Genomic DNA, 15236 nt, shown 5'->3' on the forward strand with positions numbered 1-15236 from the left:
AGCCATAGCAATCCTAAGCAAAAAGAATGAAGCTGAAGGCATATGTTACCCAATTTCAAACCATACTACAAGGCTACAGTAACCAAAACAACATGATACTTATACAAATGCAGACACATAGACAAATAGAGCAGAATAGCCCAGAAATAATGCTGCACACCTACAATCTCTGATCTTTGACAAGTTGACAAAAAGTTGCCAATGTTTGAAAAAATAAGTGGTGGGGTAAGGACTTCCTGTTCAATACATGATGTTGGGATACCTGGCTAGACGTATGTAGAAGATTGAAACTGGACCCCTTCCTTTCACGATATACAAAAATCAACTCAAGATAGATTAATGATTTACATGTAAAACCTGAAACTATAGAAGAAACCTAGGAAAACCATTCTGTGCATGTGCCTGGGCAAAGATTTCATGATGAAGACACCAAAAGCAATTGCAATGAAACAAAAATTGACAAATGCAACCAAATTAAAGAGCTTCTGCACAGAAAGAAAAGGGCTATCAATAGAATAAACAGATAACCTATAGAATGGAAGAAAATATTTGCAAACTGTGTATCTGATAAAGGTCTAATATCTGGAATCCATAAGAAACTTAAACAAATTGGCAAGAAAAAAAATCCCCACTAATAAGTGGGCAAAGGATATGAACAGACACTTCTCCAAAGAAGATATACATTGAGCCAATAAGCATATGAAAAAATGGTCATCATCACTAATGATTAGAAAAATGCAAGTGAAAATCACAATGAGATACCATCTCACACCAGTCAGAATGGCTATTACAAGAAGTTAAAAAATAACAGATGCTAGCGAGGTTATGGAGAAAAGGGAACATTTATACACTGCTGGTGGGAATGTAAATTAGTTCAGCCACTGTGGAAAGCACAGTGATTTGGTGATTTCTCAAAGAACTTAGAACTACCATTCAACCCAGCAATCCCATTTTTGGGCATATATACCCAAATTAATATAAATTATTTTACCATAAAGACACGTGCATACATATGTTCATTACAGCACTCTACAGAATAGCAAAGACATGGAATTAACCTAGATGCCCATCAATGGTAGACTGGATAGAGAAAATGAGGTACATATACAGCATAGAATACTATAAAGTTGTAAGAATGAGATCATGATCTTTGCAGCTATATGGATGGAGCTGGAAGCCATTATCCTAAGCGAACTAACTGAGGAACAGAAAATCAATACTACATGTTATTGCTAATAAGTGAAAGTTAAACATTGACTACACACGGACACCAAGATGGGAACAATAGACACTGGAGCTTACTTGAGGGTGGAGGATGGGAGGATGGAGAGGATCAAAAAACTACCTATTGGATACTATGCTTATTACCTGGGTAAAAATCTGTATACCAAACCCCTGAGGCACACGATTTATCTATATAATGAACCTGCACATGTACCCCTGAATCTAAAATAAAAGTTAGGAAAAATCAATAAGGAGCTATCAACTAAGTAAATAAGGAAAAGCTATAAGTAGAAAATTGATAGAAAAATTACAGTTGTCATTAAATATATGAATATGTGAAAACATGCTCAACCCAGCTATTATTCAAAAAAAAGTTATAACAATGATAGGCACTTTTTCTTCTCATCAGGTTTTCAAGCCTTAACAATATTAATAGTGAATACTTTCAGTGTTAGCAAGGATATGGAGAATGATGCATTCTTACACCTTGTTGGTGGGAGTGTTATTGCCACACACTTTTGTAAAGTAATCTAATGGAATTTATTAAAAAATAAAATATGTATAACTTTCGACCCACAGTCTAACATTTTTAAAAACTTATTTATTTATTTATTTATTTATTTTTCCATAGGTTATTGGGGAACAGGTGGTGTTTGGTTACATGAATAAGTTCCTTAGTGGTGATTTGTGAGATTTTGCTGAACCCATCACCTGAGCAGTATTCACTGCACACAATTTGTAGTCTTTTACCCCTCACCCCCTTCCTACCCTTTCCCCCTGGGTCCCCGAAGTCCATTGTGTAACTCTTATACCTTTGCATCCTCATAGCTTAGCTCCCCCTTATAAATGAGAGCATATGATGTTTGGTTTTCCATTACTGAGTTACTTCTCTTAGAATAATAGTCTCCAATCTCATGCAGACCTCTGCGAATGCCATTAATTCATTTTTATGGCTGTAGTATTCCATAGTATACATATATATACAACAGTTTAGTTATCCACTCGTTGATTGATGGGCATTTGGGTTGGTTTCATGTTTTTGCAATAGTGAGTTGGGCTGCCATGAACATGTGTGTGCAAGTACCTTTTTCATGTAATGACTTCTTTTCTTCTGGGTAAATACCCAGTAGTGGGATTGCTGCATCAAATGGTAGTTCTACTTTTAGTTCTCTATCCCACCAGCGGTGTAGAAATGTTCCCTGTTCACCACATCCACACCAACATCTATTTTTTGATATTTTGATTTTTTGATTATGGCCATTCTTGCAGGAGTACAGTGGTATTGTGATTTTTATTTGCATTTCCCTGATAATTAGTGATATGCAGCATTTTTTCATGTTTGTTGGCTGTTTGTATATCTTCTTTTGAGAATTGTCTATTCATGTCAAATCCACTTTTTGATGGGATTGTTTGTTTTTTTCTTGCTAATTTAATAGTATTGTTTGTTTGTTTTTTCTTGCTAATTCACTTGAATTTGTTGTAGATTCTGGATATTAGTCCTTCATCAAATGTATAGAGCGTGAAGATTTTCTCCCACTCTGTGTGTTGTCTGTTTAATCTGCTGACTGTTCCTTTTGCTGTGCAAAGTTCTTTAGTTTAATTAAGTCCCAGCTATTTATCTTTGTTTTGTTGCATTTGCTTTGGGGTTCTTGGTCATGAAATCCTTGCCTAAGCCAATGTCTAGAAGGGTTTTTCCAATGATATTTTCTAGAATTTTTATAGTTTCAGGTCTTAGATTTAAGTCCTTGATTCATCTTGAGTTGATGTTTATATAAGGTGAGAGGTGAGAATCCAGTTTCATTCTCCTACATGTGGCTTGCCAATTATCCCAGCACCATTTGTTGAGTAAGGTTTCCCACTTTATGTTTCTATTTGTTTTGTCAAATATCAGTTGACTGTAAGTATTTGGCTTTATTTCTGGGTTCTCTATTCTATTGGTCTATGTGCCTATTTTTATACCAGTACCATGCTGTTTTGGTGACTATGGCCTTATAGCATAGTCTGAAATCAAGTAATATGATGCCTCCAGATTTGTTCTTTTTGCTTAGTCTTGCTTTGGCTATGCAGGCTCTTTTTTGATTCCTTATGAATTTGAGGATTGTTCTTTCTAGTTCTGTGAAGAATGATGGTGGTATTTTGATGGAAATGGTGTTGAATTTGTAGATTGCCTTTTTTGGCAGTATGGTCATTTTTACAATATTGATTCTTCCCATCCATGAGCATGGAATGTGTTTCCATTTGTTTGTGTTGTCTGTGATTTCTTTCTGCAGTGTTTTGTAGTTTTCCTTGTCTTTCACCTGCTTGATTAGGTATATTCCTAAGTATTTTATTTTTTTCTGCAGCTATTGTAAAAGGTGTTGAGTTCTTGATTTCATTCTCAGCTTGGTCACTGTTGGTGTATAGAAGATCTACTGATTTGTGTGCATTAATTCTGTATTTAGAAACTTTGCTGAATACTTTTATCATTTCTAGGAGCATTCTGGAGGAGTCTTTAGGGTTTTCTAGGTAAACAATCCTGTCATCAGCAAACAGTGACAGTTTGAGTTACTCTGTACTGATTTGGATGCCTTCTATTTCTTTCTCTTGTCTGATTGCTCTGGCTAGGATTTCCAGTACTATGTTGAAGAGAAGTGGTGAGAGTGGGCATCCTTGTCTAGTTCCAGTCTAGCTCCAGTTCTCAGAAGGAATGCTTTCAACTTTTTCCCATTCAGTATTATATTGGCTGTAGCTTTTATTACATTGAGATATGTCCCTTGTGTACCTTTTTTTTTTTTTTTTGAGATGGAGTCTCACTCTGTTTCCCAGGCTGGAGTGCAGGGGTGCGATCTTGGCTCACTGCAAGCTCCACCTCCCAGGTTCACACCATTCTCCTGCCTCAGCCTCCTGAGTAGCTAGGACTACAGGCACCCACCACCACGCCTGGCTAATTTTTTATATTTTTTAATAGAGACAAGTTTTCACCATGTTAGCCAGGAGGGTCTCAATCTCCTGACCTCATGATCCATCCACCTCAGCCTCCCAAAGTGCTGGGATTACAGACGTGAGCCACTGTGGCCAGCCCTTTGTATGCCAATTTTGCTGAGAGTTTTAATCATAAAGCAATGCTGGATTTTAATGCTTTTTCTGCATCTACTGAGATGATCATGTGATTTTTTTTTTAATTCTGTTTATGTGGTGTATCACATTTATTGACTTGCATATGTTAAATCATCCCTGCATCCCTGAAACCCACTGATTGTGGTAGATTACCTTTTGGATATGTTTGGATTCACTTAGCTAGTATTTTGTTAAGGATTTTTGCATCTATGTTCATCAGGGATATTGGTCTGTAGTTTTCTTTTTTGGTTATGTCCTTTCCTGGTTTTGGTATTAGGGTGATACTGGCTTCATAGAATGATTTAGGGAGGATTCCTTCTTTCTCTATCTTGTGGAATAGTGTCAATAAGATTGGTACCAATTCTTCTTTGAACATCTGGTATAATTCTGCCATGAATCTGTCTAGTCCTGGACTTTTTTTGTTGGTTATTTTTTCTATTACCATTTTATTCTCACTGTTTGTTATTGGTCTGTACAGGGTATCTAATTCTTCCTTATTTAAGCTAAGAGGGTTGTATCTTTCCAGGAATTTATCCATCTCCTCTAGGTTTTCTAGTTTATGCACATAAAAGTGTTCATAGTAACCTTAAATGATCTTTTGTGTTTCTGTGGTGTTTTAATATCTACTGTTTCATTTCCAATTGAGCTTATTTGGATTTTCTGTCTTCTTTTCTTGGTTAATCTTTCTAATGGTCTATCAATTTTATTTTTTCAGAGAGCCAGCTTTTTGTTTTATTTATCTTTTGTATTTTTGTTGTTGTTGTTGTTGTTGTTTCAATTTCATTTAGTTCTGCTCTGATCTTGGTTATTTTCTTTCTTCTGCTAGGGTTGGGTTTGGTTTGTTCTTGTTTCTTTAGTTTTTGAAGTGTGACCTAAGAATGTCAGTTTGTGCTCTTTCAGTCTTTATGATGTAAGTGTTTAGGGCATGAACTTTCCTCTTAGCACTGCCTTTGCTGTATCCCAGAGATTCTGATAGGTTGTGTCACTATTGTCGCTCAGTTCAAAGAATTTTTAAATTTCCATCTTGATTTCATTTTGACCCAGTTTTCATTCAGGAACAGGTTATTTAATTTCCATATATTTGCATAGTTTTGGAGGTTCCTTTTAGAGTTGATTTCCAGTGTTATTCCACTGTGGTCTGAGAGAGTGCTTGATATAATTTCATTTTCTTAAATTTGTTGAGACTTGTTTTGTGGCCTATCATATTGCCTATCTTGCAGAAATTTCCATGCACTGATGAATAGAATGTGTATTCTATGGTTGTTGAGTAGAATGTGCTGTAAATATCTGTTAAGTCCACTTATTACAGGGTATAGTTTAAATTCATTCTTTGTTGACTTTCTGTCTGATGACCTCTCTAGTGCTATCAGTGGAGTATTGAAGTCCCCCACTGTTATTGTGTTGTTGTCTATCTCATTTCTTAGATCTATTAGTAATTATTTTATAAATTTGGGAGCTCCATTTTTAGGCACATATATACTTAGGATTGTGATATTTTCCTGTTGGACAAGGCCTTTTATCATTATATAATGTCTCTCTGTCTTTTTTACTGCTGTTGCTTTAAAGTTTGTTTTGTCTGATATAAGAATAGCTACTCCTGCTCATTTTGTGTGTCCATTTGCATGGAATGTCTTTTTCCACCCCTTTACCTTAAGTTTATGTGAGTCATTATGTGTTAGGTGAGTCTCTGGAAGGCAGCAGATTGTTGGTGAATTCTTACCCATTCTGCAATTCTGTATCTTTTAAGTGGAGCATTTAGGCCATTTACATTCAATGTTAGTATTGAGTTATGAGGTACCATTCCAGTCATCATGCTATTTGTTGCCTGTATCCTTGGTTTTTCATTTTTTTGGTTTTTTCAATTGTATTTTTTTATAGGTTCTGTGAGATGTATGCTTTAAAGAGGTTCTGTTTTTGATGTGCTAGGGAACCCGGTGAGCCCACAGGGTTTTTCCTGCTGCTTCCTCTACCCCTGTATTTCACTCAGCTCTCTAAGTTGACTAAGTTCCAGGTAAAGTCACACAACTCATGCAGATCTTTTTTCATGATCTAGACCTTCAGGTTCCCCAGTGAGGATGTGTGTTTGGGGGTGGACAATCCCCCTTTGCCACTTCCACAGTTTGGGCACTCTCAGTATTTCGGCTGTCTCCCCAGTCCTGCAGGAGCAATCCACTTTATTTTGAGGGTCTGTGGGTTCTCTCGGCTTTCCTGATTTATTCTTGCAGTCATTCTGGAGCAAAAGTTCATGATGTGAGCCTCCACATACTTCTTTGTCCATCCAAGCAGGAGCTGCAATCTAGTACTGCCTCCATCTGCCATGATTTCTGCAAGTCAAAACAATCCATTTAGAGAAAGAAATGCACTAGAGCATAATGATGTATATCCAAGCATAATAATTACTTTTGTAACAGGAATAATAATTGGAAATAGCCTAGGACTTGCTTACTTTGTGATGAGGCTGGAAATTAGTAGGAACTGATTACTATTTGCTGTATTCCTAGGACCGGGTTGAAACACAAGCACCTTTGTCTCTCTTTAGAACCTACACTGTGCCCCCAGCATAGCTCTATTGTTTGGTTTTCTCTCCGACTACTATAGATGGTTAAGGAAACCAGCGCCAATAAGCTGATGATATATTACTCAGCTCTTTTAGAGAGATGAATAATTAAACCTCCCCATCTCAACATAATAAGGAGTTAATATGTTAATATACATACATCAGAATGTATCAAAGGTTGGTGTAAAAATAACGTGTATTAGAATAACTCGAGATGATTTAATGTACATTAAAAGTGAAAAATTCTGGGCTCCATCCCAAACCTATTCAATTAGAATCTCCAAGGATGAGGTGTTACAATCTGTAATTTAACAAACTTCAGGTAATTCTACGTATTCTAAAACTTAAGAGCTGATATGATGGAAAGTCTAGAAAAAAAATACACCAAAATATATATAGTGATTGTGTGTGGGTAATGGAAATTCAAAGAACTTTTGCTTTCTTCTTTGTGTTTTTCTGTTTTATTTGACATCCTACAATAAGCATGTACTGTCTTTGCAGGGGGAAAAAAGAAACGAAAGTAAAATAGTTTTCCAAAATAAATAAGCTATAGTCACAAGTCAGTTACATTAGGCTATGCTGGTTATATGTTGGTCTTTACAGTTATAGAACTCTCTGCCTTTTATATTTTTATCACTCAAGAAAGCATATTGACATATAAATCCATTGTGGTTGAAAAGTGTTATTAAATAAAAATTTAAACATTATTGATTACACATTTTAGGTTTTCAAACTTGATGCCTCTGATATGACAGATACTGATGATAATATTTTTGAGGAGATAGAGAAAGTTGTTAAAATTCCAGAAAATCACAGTAAGTGTTACTAAATTCAAGAAAGATGGTTAACTGATATAGAAGACAAACTCTGAACCAATATGAGCTATATTTATATGTTTAAACATGTTTTTGACTGGTAATATTTTGTTCCTGTACCATTTATTTCTTCATATGTTTATTTAAAATTTGTGTAGTATTACCACATATTATATTACTGTGTGTGTGTGTGCGTGTGTGTGTGTGTAATTACATTATATAAGCACTATGGCTTCAATAGTCCTTCAGTTTACAAAAGAACCAAGTGGATATTAAAGGTAGAAATAAATAATGATGTGATAAGCAGCAGCGGCAATCTACAATTTGCCACTGGTATTGCCTCTGAAATGGGACTCCGGATAATTTGTACATTTCCAGGCCAAAGCATACAACCCAAGAAGATTTATCTAAAATGAACTACACACCTGTAATATGCCAGACACTTTACTATGTGCCAGTGGGACAAAATATGTATATGACCTTGTCAGTCTACTGGAGGAGCACTGACCATTGCTTTCCACACCCAGGTTGAACTTCTTATCAACACATCCACCATTAGTATATATATAATCCAGACTTTAAAAGAGATTTCTGCTTCTGCTTCTATTTTACTGAATTTTTGTGTGTTATTTTTGGGAGAGTACAGTGATTAGGCACCATTAGTTTCCTTCATGGGACTTTAAGGCAGTTCCTAGGGCAGGTATTAGAGCCCTTCTTAGTAGTAGTGGCTATATGGATCCTAGCTCTGCTCTTGGATTCTTCTGGGATATTTTAATATCTTTTTGGTGGTTATCTGTTTTCTGTCTGCATGGCGACCTATTCATACCTCCCCTATCCTGACCAGTGGATTTTCTAAAACTGTGGAGCACAATGGTGAGTATAGCATGTGTGCTATGGTCTAAAGGTTTGTGTCCCTCCAAAATCCATGTGTTGAAATTCTAACACCCAAGGTGATGGTATTAGAAGGCAGGGGGCCTTGGGCAGTTGATTAGGTCATGAGGGTAGAGCCCTCATTAAGGCATTAGTGCCCTGAAAAAGGAGCTCAAGAGAAATTCCTCACCCCTTCCACCATGTGAGGACAAAGAATGTGCCCTTCTGTGAACCATTAAGATAGCCCCCCCAGACAAGGAATCTGCTAGTGTTGTGATCTTGGACTTCCAAATCTCCAGAACTATGAGAAATAAGTGTCTATAGTTTGTAAGCTATCCAGTCTAAGGCTTTTTGTTACAGCAGCCCAAATGGACTAACACCCTGTGGAAAGAGGAATAAATGGGTTCCAACTGTGATATACTTTAAACTCTGATTCTTTCTTCAAAGAACATCTAGTTCCCTTTGCTATTCCCCAGGGGCAACATATCTAAAAAATATTCTGGGGTGGGAGGAGGGCAAACTTACAAATTATTATACAGAAGGTAAAATTATAGCTGTTTCTCCTAAGCAAATTGTAAGGGTTATGAAAGAAGACTGACATTATTCTCAGTTACATTAAAAATATTTTTCTCTCCAGATTTTGATTGGCAGTGGATTATCTTAGATGGCCCAGTGGACACCTTTTGGGTAGAAAATCTGAACTCTGTGCTAGATGATACTAGAACATTATGCCTAGCAAACAGTGAGAGAATAGCTTTAACTAATAAAATAAGAGTGATTTTTGAAGTGGACAGTCTCTCTCAGGCCAGTCCTGCTACTGTCAGTCGATGTGCCATGGTCTATATGGTAAGCTTTCAAAAACAAATGTTTTAACAAAGCAAAAATGTTGTTTATGATAGTAACTATTTAATATTTACAGCATTTTGTGTTTATTTTATTTTTACCTTTGTATCCAGCAGCATGAACCCAATAGTTCCAAATCTTTGTGTCTCCCAAAGCCTCATAATCCAGAATTGAATGTGAATTTAATTATTACTGTTCTAATACTACTCTTAGTAATTGGAGAGTCAGTATTTTCCACAACTGTGAGTAAAACAATAGACAAATTAGGCTGCTGATATGAATTATTTTTTCAATAGAGGAAGATGTTCCTGAGACCTTTTCATACCCACTCTGACTCTAAGAACTTGGAAAACACATTATGAAGACAGTGGGAAGGAAGTACAAAATACAACATGAAGTTATTAGCTATATTCTCTATTCTCTATACATGAAGTTATTAACTATAATTAGCCCTATGCTCTAATCTACTTAACTGAATGTTATAAATAAATCTAAGTATAGGGCTGACTTCTGGGTAAGCAGTTCCCCTCACCACATACACAGAGCCTCAATACACCTTCCTATACATAATCCCCCAATTGCTTGTTTTCTTGTAAGACCATAGTTAGAAATCACAAATCATTCCAGAGGATGTATCATATTTTTATTTATTTACATAAGATTATATTTTGCTTTTTATTATTAGGATCCTGTTGATCTGGGATGGGAGCCTTATGTTAAGTCATGGCTTCTGAAAACTTCTAAAATTATAAGTCAATCAGGAGTGGATTGTCTTGAATTCATGATTAAAAATAGTGTCACAGACGGACTACAATTTATAAAGAATCGTCAGAAATTTCAGCCATATCCTATGGAGGACATAACAATCATCATAACCCTCTGCAGAATTCTTGATGCTTTCTTTGACTTCATGGGTAAAAGTGGAGGATTTGAACAAAGTGAGTTTTGCTCTCTAAGTCATGTCAATGATACATCTTAACTAGTCAATGCCAGTTTATCACCTTATATTAGATTTTAGAAAATCTCTCAAAGAGCAAGCATTTTTAGTCTATTTGGACCAACAGCAGATATGCACATGGAACAAACTAAAAACCATTTATGGAGGAACATATCAAAAGTAAATTAGTATCATACAAGTGTTGAAGGATCACAGGAAAAATGATTGTAAAGAACCACTAGAGGGTCTCTATTAAAGGAGAATGTTTTCACTGGATTTTAACGATTTTTAGAGTTAGAAATAGTGAAAAAAACCTGTTCAGAATTCCAGGTGTAAGTTGTAATCACACAAAGGCATAATCATGAAAAGTAGTAAAACATATGTAAGGAGGGATAAACAGATTCCGAAAATCATATAGTATTATAGATAAGGTATTGGTATTGTCTTTGAAGTCAGAATCCCTAAATCTAAATGCTGGTTTTATGCAGTTTTTGGTAAGATGGCAGAGTAGCACAGGCTCCCAATTCTCTCTCTCAAACCAATTTTTGATTCATCAAACCAATACAGAAATTGTTATAAATCCCTGAGGTAACGTAATATGGTTAGATCCCAACAAGAGGAAGCAGCAATCCTGAACAACCCTGGATGCCATGAATAGGAGATAAAGTGGAAGAAAATATTTAGGTGTGTACTTTCCTCATCAACTCAACTCTGAATGGGCTATTGTCCATTGTTTGCCAGTTAGCATGCCACAGCACAGCCAGGGGCAGCAACAAAATGTCCCATTGTCAGGGAAGCCTATCTAGGTTTAGGGAGTAGGTAAAAACATATTTTTTCCTACTGCCACCCCTCTTCAAATCTTAAAGCCAAGATGATTAAAAAAGAGAGACCACACTTAGAAAAAGAACAGTGCCAGAGTAGATACAGATTGTTAACACACAAGTGACCTGCTTTGAAGAGTGACCACTCCCTCCCCAGATTCACACTTCTAAATTCATCAGAAGTACAACCCAGGAAAGTTGCAGTACTGGAAACAAAGCAAAAAGAATCAGTTAAAAAAAACAACAACTGGAGGATATGTATTAGTTAAAATAACATAATAAATGGGTTGAATGCTGGATTGGTTAGCTCTATAGCAGATTAGTGAGGGCTGTAACAACAGCCAAGGAACTCTCAGAATGCATCAGGAAGAGCTAAAGAGGTTAAATATTATGTATTTTAAATATACAACAAATATGTTTCTTTAATACAGAAATATGTGTATATAGTTGAAAGATTAATAAAAATTGAAAGGTTATTCTGTTATATTATTCATATAACAGAACCTCCAGAAAAATATAGTAAAAATAAATAGAGGGGAATAAATGTTTCAGGGAATAATTGCCTAGGAGTTCAGAGAATTAGAGAAAATGTGAGACCTAAGATTGAATAGGATCCTGGAGCATTAAACATGACAAAATGTAAAATCCCACACCTAGAAATGTTATATAGATATATTTACCTACACCTCTTGGATGTTCTGTTCTTTTTTGTTTGTTTTCTTTTTTCTCTTTGTGTTTGTGTTTGGTTGATTTCTATTGACTTGTCTTCCAATTTACTGATTCCTTGCTCTGCTGCATGGAGTCTGCTGTAAGCCCGTTGAAACAATTCTCATATTTGATATTGTGGATTTTATTTTCAGCATTTCCCTTGACCTTTTCTATAGTTTTCATCTCTCTGCTGGAATTCCCTCTCTATCCATGAATGATTTCTTCCTTCAACATTAGATCTTTTACATTTTAATCATAGTTTTTAAAAAATAATTCCTGTCTGATAATTTCAACATCTGGGCCATCTCTGGGTCTGTTCCCTTGACTGCTTTTTCTCTTGGCAACATGACTTTTCTTAATCTTGCTTATTTTTATGTCTCATAATTTTTAATTGAATACCAGATATTGTGTATAAAAAGAGATTGAGGTATACAGTAGTTATACCTGGAAATGGACATACTTTTTCTTCTGCCACATTGTTCAGGTAGTGGCATGGTGGGTTGAGTCAATATTGACCTCGCTTTGGCTTTTAGTGTTACTATAGTTACCTTCAGTGCAACACAGACTTTAGATTTTCCATGCTCCTGTACCTTTCCTGGCAATAGATTGCTGTTTGTTACTTGGTTCAAGGCTTGTGGTGGGAACAGGGGAGATTTACAGATTCTCATGTTATAGCCTCATTTTAAGGCAGGGTCTGTGCACCTGAGCCTCAGGCGTGGCATTTCTCAGCAAAGAAACAATTTATTGTAAATATCTAAGTTCAATATCAATTTATGAATAATACCTAAGATTAAAGAAAAATTCTCAGAAATTTTAGAGTGAGAAAGACAATAACAAGAGGAGAGGAACACAAGATTTGTTAATATCAATATGGTTCAAGAAGAAATGAAGTAGTGTTTTTAAAGTGTTTTATGTTTAGCTAACATATGATTTAAGCATGAAAAGTGCCAGTCTGCAAGTCCCAGCGAGATCAACGCAGAAGGTGGGTGATTTCTGCATTTCCAACTGAGGTACCCAGCTCATCTCATTGGGACTGGTTAGACAGTGAGTGCAGCCCACAAAGGGTGAGCAGAAGCAGGGTGGGGCATCACCTCACAAGGGAAGTACAAGGGGTCAGGGAACTCCCTCCCCTAGCCAAGGGAAGTTGTGAGGGACAGTGCCATGAGGAACAGTGCATTCTGGCCCAGATACTACACTTTTCCCATGGTCTTTGCAACCTGCAGACCAGGAGATTCCCTTGGGTGCCTACACCACAAGGGCCTTGGGTTTCAAGCACGAAACTGGGTGACTGTTACAGGAAACACCGAGCTAGCTGCAGTTTTTCTTCATACCCCAGTAGGGTACTTACTGGCCTGGAACGCCAGTAAGACAGAATCGTTCACTCCCCTGGAAAGGAGACTGAAACCAGAAAGCCACGTGAATCTAGTTCAGCAGATCCCACCCACAGGGAGCCCAGCAAGCTAAGATTCACTGACTTGAAATTCTCGCTGCCAGCACGTCAGTCTGAAGTTGACCTGGGACTCTCGAGCTTGGTATGGGAAGGGGCATCCACCGTTACAGAGGCTTGACTAGGTGGTTTTCCCCTTGCTGTGTAAACAAAGGAACTGGGAAGTTCAAACTAGGAAGAGCCCACCACAGCACCGCAAAGCCGCTGTAGCCAGACTGCCTCTCAAGATTCCTCCTCCCTGGGCAGCGCATTTCTGAAAGAAAGGCAGCACCCCAAGTGGGGGACTTATAGATAAAACTCCCATCTGCCTGGGACAGAGCACCTGGGGGAAGGGGTAGCTGCTGCTTCAACAGACTTAAACATTCCTTTCTGCTGGCTCAGAAGAGAGCAGTAGATCTCCCAGCACAATGCTTGAGCTCTGCTAAAGGACAGACTGCCTCGTCAAGTGAGTGCCTGACCCCCAAGCCTCCTGACTGGGATAAACTTCCCAGCAGGGGCCAACAAACACCTTATAGAGGAGAACCCTGGCTGGCATCTGGTGGGTGCCCCTCTGGGAGGAAGCTTACAGAGGAAACAGCAGGCAGCAATCTTTGCTGTTCTGCAACCTCTGCTGCTGATACCCTAGCAAACAGGGTCTGGAGTGGACCTCCAGCAAACTCTAGCAGACCTGCAGCCAAGAGTCCTGACTGTTAGATGGAAAACTAACAGAAAGGAAGAGCCTCAACATCAATAAAAAGGAAGTCCACACAGAAACCTCGTCTGAAAGTCACCGGCATCAAAGACCAAAGGTAGATAAGTCCATGAAGATGAGGAAAAACCAGCACACCAAGGCTGAAAATACCAAAAACCAGAATGCCTCTTCTCCTCCAAAGGATTACAATTCCTTGCCAGGAAGGCAACAAAACTGGAAGGAGAATGAGTTTGATGAACTGACAGAAGTAGGCTTCAGAAGGTGGGTAATAACAAACTCCTCTGAGCTAAAGGAGCATGTTCCAACCCAATGAAAGTAAGCTAAGAACCTTGAAAAATGGTTAGAGGAATTGATAAGTAGACTAACCAGTTTAGAGAAGGACATAAATGACCTCATGGGCTAAAAAACACAGCAAGAGAACTTCATGAAGCATACACAAGTATCAATAACTGAATCGATCAAGCGGAAGAAAGGATATCAGAGATTAAAGAACAATTTGATGAAATAATGCATTAAGATTAGAGAAAAAAGAATGAAAAGGAACAAACAAAGCCTCCAAGAAATATGGAACTATGTGAAAAGACCAAACCTAGGTTTGACTGGTGTACCTGAAAGTGGTGGGGAGAATGGAACCAAGTTAGAAGACAGTCTTCAAGATATTATCCAGAAGAACTTCCCCAACCTAGCAACACAGGCCAAATTCAAATTCAGGAAATACAGAGAACAATAAAAAGATACTCCTCGAGAAGAGAAACCCCAAGACACATAATTGTCAGATTCACCAAGGTTGAAATGAAGAAAAAAATATTAAGGGCAACCAGAGAGAAAGGTTGGGTTATCCACAAAGGGATGCCCATCAGACTAACAGTGGATCTCTCTGCAGAAACCCTACAAGCCAGAAGAGAGTGGGGGCCAATATTCAACCTTCTTAAAGAAAATAATTTTCAACCCAGAATTTATTTATTTATTTATTTTTATTATACTTTAAGTTCCAGGGTACATATGCATGATGTGCAGGTTTGTTACATATGTATACCTGTGCTGTGTTGGTGTGCTGCACCCATTAACTCGTCATTTACATTAGGTATATCTCCTAATGCTATCCCTCCTCCCTCCCCCCGACCCCATGACAGGCCCCAGTGTGTGATGTTCCCCTTCCTGTGTCCAAGTGTTCTCATTGTTCAATTCCCACCTATAAGTGAGAACGTGTGGTGTTTAGTTTACCGT

General features: G+C 37.5%; 1 protein-coding gene across 1 annotated transcript in view; it reads left to right on the forward strand.

The window, feature by feature from the left end:
• DNAH14 (dynein axonemal heavy chain 14) overlaps positions 1 to 15236 on the forward strand; it is a 604313-nt gene that overhangs the window by 316794 nt on the left and 272283 nt on the right. Inside the window, exons 39-41 of the mRNA XM_033199195.1 lie at positions 7602 to 7692; positions 9200 to 9408; positions 10091 to 10343. Of these exons, the coding sequence (XP_033055086.1) occupies positions 7602 to 7692; positions 9200 to 9408; positions 10091 to 10343 (553 nt within the window). The remainder of the gene's footprint in view (positions 1 to 7601; positions 7693 to 9199; positions 9409 to 10090; positions 10344 to 15236) is intronic.

The sequence above is a fragment of the Trachypithecus francoisi genome, unplaced genomic scaffold (assembly GCF_009764315.1).
Source record: "Trachypithecus francoisi isolate TF-2019V2 unplaced genomic scaffold, Tfra_2.0 Lachesis_group5, whole genome shotgun sequence".
Taxonomy (NCBI): domain Eukaryota; kingdom Metazoa; phylum Chordata; class Mammalia; order Primates; family Cercopithecidae; genus Trachypithecus; species Trachypithecus francoisi.